Here is an 8,124-nt window from a genome sequence, read left to right as displayed (position 1 = left end):
CCTGGAGGGAAAGCACCTCCTCACTGGTGGTGTATTTTTGTTATTTTTTTAGATCTTTCTGGGCAGAACATGCCTCTTAATTTTGATATGTTGGTTGTTGACTCATCTTTCTCCTGAGCATAGAAATTATCATCACAAACGAGAGAACCAGCCCAATGGTCCATTCGCTGGGCTACCTCAGCATGGGTTTGCTGTGGGGATCTAGAGAGCTGTAACTCGTCCCGTAGCGTCGCGTGCACAAGTTTGCGTGGTGTGGGGTGTGCGCCGTGGTGACGTGGCTCCGTTCCCAGACTCGGGCTGGTTTGCAGATACATTCCCCAGAATCGTAACGTGCATTAGCCAGTGCCGAGCTGTTTTGGTACTGCTCTCTTCCATGTTAATTGGCTAACAATTTGGATAATTTGGAGCATCTGCTCCATTCAAATGACATGATATTTCATTTCCTCTAAAGAACCCAGTGTGTGTTCTTTCCAAAAAGGGGTAAATATAATATTTATGCAACAGCCAAACATACTAAATTGGCCAAAACGATGCTTCCCCCTTATCAGCTTTCCAATGAATTCTGCTTTTATAGGCAAATGGTGTCATTAAGTTATTTGTGGTTTCAGGGAACCCGGCAAGAGCTTCATTCCCTTTTGTATCAAGGCAGTGTAAACTGCTCTGGGTGTTTAAAAGGGATCATAAATGTGTATTAAACCCCTTTCCAGCCCTCTGATGTTGCAAAGTCCCACGAAGCACGCTGGGTGTGACTTCCAGCGCTTCATTTAGGTACAGGCAGAAAATACCTGCTGTGGCTGAGCCCACGGGCAGCGGGTCCGAGCTGCAAGAGCCGCGCAGCGTTTTCCAGGCACTTTTACACTCTTCAAGCCATCGAATGCCTCTCTCCTCCCCAAGCCTGGAGGTTGCTGCGGCGTCCCTCCCTTCCCGCAGCCTTCCTCCCCATGCTGCGCCCGGCCCCGCTCATCTGTGGGCAGCAGGTTGCCGTTTTCCTGTCCTCTCTTCCCGCCCAGCTTCCCGGTTCCCACAGGAACCGGCCCCTGCCGGCGGAAACGGAAACGGGCCCAAGATAGTCACGGGGAGGGGGACAATGTCCATTTGACGTCATGTCAGCTTCGTCTTTTTGGGTCGAGCCAGGACCTTGCTTTTCCCTCGCTGGGTAAGAGCGACTTCCCGTGCCGTGCGACAGGGCGGCTGCTCGCTTACGTCCCTGCAAACGCCGGGGCTGGGGCTGGGAAATGTGATGGCAATGTTAGAGGATTGCATTTTGCATCCACACCGTCAGCGGTTGCGGCTGTGCCTGGAAATCCTTGGGGCTGGCTCTGGAGGTGTGGCATGCTGTGTTGATTCCTGGTTTTCCTCTGAGAGATGCTGTGGGTCCTGCGTGCCCCGAATTTGGGACCTTGCTTCTGTTAGGCACTAAATAGCTGTGGGGAGGAATTTCCAGGGTGTTGCGTGTGACTTTGATGGACTTGGAGGCTGAAGCAGGGCTGGGGGATGAGCCAGGATGCGAGGGGTCCCAAGTTCCTGACCCTGGCTCACCAAGGGAGGGCTGTACCCATCTGCCTCTGCCCGCATCCCCTCCGTGGGTTAAAATCCCTCCAGCTCCACTCCTCTTTGCATGATGGAGGCCACACGTTTGCAAAGAGCATCCTTCTTCGTTGACAACTCCCCCTTCCTTTAAGCCATGGGGGTGCGGGTGCCCCACGGCCAGCCCCACAGAGTGGGTGCTGCCACGCATGCATGTTTTGGGCACAGCTTCTCCTTTGCTGCCCTCAAATTAATGCAATCTTTTTGTTTTCTTCTCTTCCCCGCAGTTTTATCTGCAGGCCAGATTCACGTGGAAGGGAGCCCGCCTGCTCCGTCCCCTCCTCCAGTTCACCCTCATCATGATGGCGTTTTACACCGGCCTGTCCCGTGTGTCGGACCACAAGCATCACCCCACCGACGTGCTGGCGGGCTTTGCACAGGGAGCCCTGGTGGCTTACTGCGTGGTGAGTACGGCAAACCGTGCGAGGAACGGCAGCGGGGATGCTGGTGGGGGTCCCGGGGGAATAGCGGGCACCTCCCCAGCCCGTGCTGCTGTGAGCTCATGTAACCCCCCGTTACAGCCGGGAACGTGGCAGGAGGCAGCGTGCTCCGGGGGCTCGGTCCGGTGTCATCCCCGTGTGACAGTGCGTGTAAACCTCGTTTGCAGGTGGAGCGCGGCTCAAGAGTGGAGCGCCCTACCAGCCCAATGATGGGCACCCAGCAAAGGAGAGTGCACCCGCCAGCGCTTTCCCCTCCCCATGAGCAAACGCCGTTGCTGTGCTGGAGGGGTGAAGCAATTCCTCTTGTCCCCCACCAAACAAACTGCATATTCAGCAAAAAAATGCAACATTTAGGGTTTTTCCCCATTGTCCTTGAGCTCCTGGAGGCTCCTAGGAAAGGGGCTCCTTCGCCCAGGCAGCTCAGGGCGCTGAAAAGGCATTCAGACAGGGGAGAGTATTTCCCTCTCGGCCCAGCAGCGTTTGCTTCTCCAGCTGCTTTTGGTAATGAGCGCTGGCTCGTTTGCAAGGCTTTCCGCCAGGACCCAAGCAGGGAATCTGGGGTGGTTGGGATTACGGCTCTTCCCTGCACAGTCCAGCCGAAAGCCATCCCCTGGGAGGGGGAGCTGGTGTCTGCCCGGTGAGGGGAGGCAGGGTGCCTCCTTTGGTGGTGGGTTTTTAACGTAGCGAAAGGGCTCGTGAGAAAACGGCGAACAAAAGCCGTGCCCGCTTGTCTTCGGCTGCCGGGCTTGTTCTCATGAAATTTGCTTTCCAAAGAGTGACCTGATTGCGCAGCCCTGTAACTCGAAGTGACACATGTAGATGTTTAAAGTAGGCAGGGTGGGGGGCAGCAGGTCGCTGCCTCGCATAGAAACAAAGGGGCTGGGGGTTATGGTTGTTCCTGTGTCTGTATGAACTCCTGAAAGCAAGATTTTAACAGCTTACCAGCCAGCCGGTTTTTGGTTTGGTTTGGTTTGGTTTTGTTTTGTTTTGTTTTTTTTTAACTGATCTAAAAGTAAAGCAGCCCCGGAGGCAAGGAATTAAGCTCGTTAATGTTATATTTTGCAAGGAGAAAAAATAGGTTATTTATGTACTTTCCACTCATTGATAATATTCCAAAGCCAAGACAAAAATGTCATTGTCGGGAAGGTTTGATGAAGTATTATTAACTCTCTGAGCAGTAGCTGTTGCGTTTTGCCATTGCCTGATGCCAACATCCCATGCGAGGCTGGCAAATTCAGAGGGGGAAGCTAGAGAAGTGTGTGTGTGCACAGAGGCTGCTGTAATGCCCGCTCGCAGCAACAGCGTAACAGGTCCTGTGTCCTTCATTCCAATATTGTCAGGGTGTTTCTCCAAATCCTGGTAATCTTCTCCTACCCTAGCAGTCAGCTGTAGCACCGCGATGGCAGTGCTGGCAGCCCTGGGGAGAAAAGGCCCTGGGCCACGTGGGGAGCAATGAAGCAGCTCGTCTCAGCCCAGGTGCCTGAATTTATCGTGTGGGTTTGTTGAGACACCGAGTGCACATCACCAGGTGGTTTTACAAGGGGGTATTTACCTCTCCGTGTGCCTTTCTGCCCGAGAGGTGGGATAACAGCAGTACACAGGGGGAGTAGGGACCAGGCGATCCATCCCTGGATCCCAAGCAGCGGTTTCAGAAAGACAATAGCTCTCCAGATGCTCGGGACAGGCGTCCGGATGCTTCCTGGCTGGGATGAGCGGCAGGGCTGGCCATCCCCTCCCAGCCCTCCGGCGTGCTGGGCAGGGGAGGCTGTGGCGGCACTGGGATGGTTTTCCTGTGTCGAGGTAAACCGACGTAGGAAGCAGCTCCCTGGAGTTTCACAGGCAGGCTCGGCTTTGCCTGCGAGCCTGGGGCAACCTGCGCTGCTCTTCCCAACCAGCTCGTGGAGGGGGCAGTTGTCTCCAAACCCTTTGCAGGCATGGCTTGGTGGCTGGGGACATCTCAGGCAGCAGCTTAGGACTCGGGGCAGGTTTAAACCCAAGCCTTGTCCTATTTCTATTGCAAAGAACCATCAATACGTTCTTGTTCTCCCGAACCTGGCTTTGCTGGCGTGAGCCATTGCCTAGGAGGGGCTGGCAGGCTTTCCTCCCTTTTGGGAGATGGCAGCAAGGGACAAGAGGAAGAATCACCCCGAGACTCCCTGGAGTTTGCATTGAATGTATAGTTTAGCAGCTTTTTGCTAAAATTACTGGTATATCAGAGCAGTTACTGGTACGTCCTGGGGGTCCTTGCCCAGCTCTCGTGCATGGGATGCTCTGAAGCAGAGGGAGGGACCTGGAGACTCACCACCTCCAACCCACCCTGGGTGCTCCCAGACACCCCTTCCCGCAGCAAAGCCTTCGAGAGTCCACTCTGATGGTAGTCAAGGGCCGTTAAAATACCATAGCTATCAGGCTGTAATTTTCAGTAGAAACCAATTGTGGGTTTCATCTCCGAGGGCTGCCAGAGCTTAAATCCAGGTTGTGCTGCAGCAGACGCATTTGTCCTTTAGTGCCTGAAATAACAAGCAGAAGACATTAGTGTCAAGCGCTTCCAGCTGATGAAACATTCGGACTCAGATCTAGGGTGAAATACGATGAGGACTTCTTAAATGGAAATAGTTTTTATGCGCATTGTAGGCAGCCTGCTATGTGTCATGTAGTTTATGTCTCATCTGATGGAGAGAGAATAGGGGAGACGAGGGAAGGACGTGCTCCTGGTGTTGCTCTGGTTAGCGTAGGTGAGTTGTTTTAACCTCTCTGTATGTGATTAAAGATTTCTTCAATATAATGAAAAGGAATCGGAATTGTTAAGTGGCAATATAGGATATTGGCTTAGTTTGTACAATACACGCTCAGTCTTCTGCCATCAAGTTTTCTTTATGGGTGGAGAGCACCTTCTACAGGAAATGGAGCTAATCCAAGTGAAAAACTTTGCACGTTTATTAGTCCTTTTTTGTGTTAAACAGTTCAAGCATTAGGAGGATTTAACACACTGTTTTAACCCCCAAAGATCACGTTTCATGATTCCTGTAAAGTGTTTATATAACCTCCAGCCATGTTAAAGTGAAATACAGTTTAAAGAGAAATGAAACCTCTTACCCAGACTCTGAACTAAACCCTGAAAAGCAGCGAGCAGCACAGTAAAAGCTCGAATACCCAGGATGACACTCCACCATAACTCATTCCTGTCCAAAATAAGGACCAGATTTGGTGTAATCCCCATATGCTTCTTGCACTCAGCAATCTCCTCCCATAAATTGATTTGTCATGGCTATCTTGGCGCAGAAATTGGACATCTTTTTGATTAAATCCAGCTCTCCGAGGTGGGCAAGTGAGCGAGATGGCATCACAAATGCACCGAGCCAGCCGAACGGGGGTTTTACAGTTATTAACGACCCAAAAGAAAACCCTTGCCAGAGCAGTTCAACATGCTTTTACACTGCGATGCTGCAGCAAGAGGCCGGACTCCAGCTTGCGACCCTCGGCAGGTTCAGCTGGATCCTGTTATTTGACCAAAGGCACAAACGCTGCCACTTGGATGCCCTGTAAACAACTTTATCAGCTCTGTTATACAACTAGGCAGCCAGACACCAACACATACACGGAAAAAAGAGCTGGTTTATATGTCAGCTCCTTCTCTGCTTCTCCACCAAGCAATAAAAGCCGAGCAACAACAGCTCAGCTTCCTGCATCCCTGGTTATAATTGTAGGAGAAAATTGCCACTTACAGCAGGTTCACTGTCTGTTCAGCTCAGTTCCTTATCTGCCCCTGCTGATAGGGACTTGCAAAAGTTGTTTCCAAGGACGACTAGACCTGCTGTGTGGGGCTCTGGGTAGCTAGGAAATGTGGAGACGCAGAGTGGAAAACCTTTGCTCCCTCCTGTGTTACCCAGCCTGCATGTGCTAATCTAATATTATTCCTTTGAGCACCTTGGGCTGAAGGTTTTTTTCCCCTGATTTATCTTGTGGCTTAAATGTTGCGTCCGAGTACTGTGGGAGAAAACTCAAACGTGGTGCTAATTCCTATGACCGCGTGCTGCTCCTCCCGGGGCTTGGGCTCGGCAAATGCATAGCTCGGTCCGAATTATCGGTGCTTAAGGATGTCTGAGATGAGCCGGCAAATTTGGGCTGGCAAAGGCAGTCGGCAGCAGGACCGAAGATTGGGGCTTGGGTGCCAGCTGTCAAAATGATGAGTCCTCACCACTTTTTTCCCCGTCCAGAGGATCCGCGCTGTCTGACTCTTTTCCTTTCTGGCGCGGGGCTGAGTTTTGGCAAGGGAGAAAGTGCCCCGGTCCTGGAGGACCGATAAGCTTTGTGCAGCGGCTGCCAAGGGAGGATGTGGAAGTTTCCTCCCAGCATTTTGTTTCTTATTGTGTTGCTACCTCCCGAAATTGCCAAGCGCTGGCTTTTTCACATCCGGGAGAGGGGTTACATCACGGGATATTTAGGAAGAAGTAGTCGGGAATAGCTGCTCCTCTCCTTAGGCTTTGGCTTCAGGACCAGACCCTGGCTCCATACCGGTGCCTTGGTGGGGCGTGAGGAGAGCATCACTCACTGTTGACTCATTCCTGATAACTTTTAATACAGCTTTGATTTAATAGCTTTTAATTGCCTACCTGATGTCTGGCTGAATGAATTGTTTCACGCCAGCTCCATCCCGAAAACCACTCACCATGAGTCAGGCCAGCCCTTTGGAGACCTTTGTTATTTTATTGGAGTGTGGGCTGTGTATCTGTTTCCTGGCTTTTCAACCCGTTCAGCAGAGGTTTGGGTATTGCGCTCGGTGATTACGCAGTGAGAAATGAAATTGTTCTGTAATGTTTTTACACTGTGTGTTTTGTGAGGTCTGAGCCTTTTTCCGTATTGTACAGAAAGATGGTAGCAGGCGCTTGGGATTTCACAGCTATCAGTGTTATGGGCAGGCATTCAATAGCACAAAAAGTGCTATTTTTGCAGCTTAAAGATATGCATATATTCTGTAAGTCAAATTTTTGAACAAAGCGTCGCCCAGTGTGGCTAAGTTTGCCTTTTCCACTTATTCCTACAGGTGTTTTACGTCTCAGATCTCTTCAAGCCCAAGACAAAGACTTGCCTGCCTCCACCGCCCATCCGGAAGGAGATCCTTTCACCTGTGGACATCATTGAGCGGAATAACCATCACAACATGGTGTAGACCTTCGAGAAATCGGATGGATGTTGTATTTTTTTTTTTTTAGATTTTTTTTTTTTTTTCAAAAAATGACTGCTGACAGCAACTACCTGCTGCTCTCAAATCTCATCAGACAGTAGAATGTAGGGAGAGACTTTCTTGCCCGACCAGTAAAGTCTTACTCTGTGGTCTTTTCAACTTGCGACATTTGGATGAAAGGGGTGGTGGTCAACTAAGTCAAAAGCGACAATGAGAAAGAAAAAACAAAAACAAAAAAAAACAAAAGCCGAACAAACAAAGAGAGGTGCCGGAGTTCTGGATGTGCAATTGGTTTGAGTGTTCATGTTGTAGTGAACGCCAAATTGTTCATAGCCTAATGAACACTAAGGGATTTTTGGAAAGCTGGCCATCTTAATTTTTTTTTTTTTTAACTATGAAGATTTCCAATGCCTGCGAGAAAAAAAACAACTCATGACTAAATTGTATAGCACTATACGAGAAACAGCACTGAGTCAAGATCTGGGATTGGTTTGAAAGAGTTGCTTTTTTCTCTTTTTGATACTAGTTTATTTTTGCCTCCTCTATTCCATACTGTGACTTAGTTTAGAAGAAGCTTGCCCATTCAAAGATCTCCGAAGGGTCTCTGTTCACACTACACGCCTTTAACGAGCAGTCCTGAGATGCGCAGTGAGGCTGAATAACTCCATCCTCCGCGCAGAGAAGCCACATTTCTTCCTCTCCGCTCGCTCCCTGGCCAGGGTTCGTCCTGCCTGAGCCCCCGGGTGTGCGCAGCACCCACAAATGGCCCTTGATGAAAAGAGCATCCTCTGCTTCCCGGCCGTCCCCCCCCTCAAAAAATGGCAGCAGATTTTCTGCGCGCCCGCGGGAGCTGGCGGTTTGCAAGTGGGTAGCGGCGGCTCCGCCGAAGACGCGTTCGCACTACGACCTCGG

At 50.7% G+C, this 8,124-nt stretch overlaps 1 protein-coding gene across 1 annotated transcript; it reads left to right on the top strand.

Moving 5' to 3' along the window:
• Window positions 1-1,886: 1,886 nt before the first annotated feature.
• On the top strand, window positions 1,887-7,838 carry LOC104072404 (lipid phosphate phosphohydrolase 3-like). The gene is made up of 2 exons (XM_009582786.1): window positions 1,887-1,991; window positions 7,072-7,838. The coding sequence occupies exons 1-2, from the start codon at window positions 1,887-1,889 to the stop codon at window positions 7,195-7,197; spliced, it is 231 nt and encodes a 76-aa protein (XP_009581081.1). The 3' UTR covers window positions 7,198-7,838.
• Window positions 7,839-8,124: the final 286 nt, after the last annotated feature.

This window comes from Fulmarus glacialis, unplaced genomic scaffold, assembly GCF_000690835.1.
Source record: "Fulmarus glacialis isolate BGI_N327 unplaced genomic scaffold, ASM69083v1 scaffold12298, whole genome shotgun sequence".
Lineage (NCBI taxonomy): Eukaryota > Metazoa > Chordata > Aves > Procellariiformes > Procellariidae > Fulmarus > Fulmarus glacialis.
Note: the sequence above shows the minus strand (reverse complement) of the source record. Positions and strands in the feature narration are given on the sequence as shown.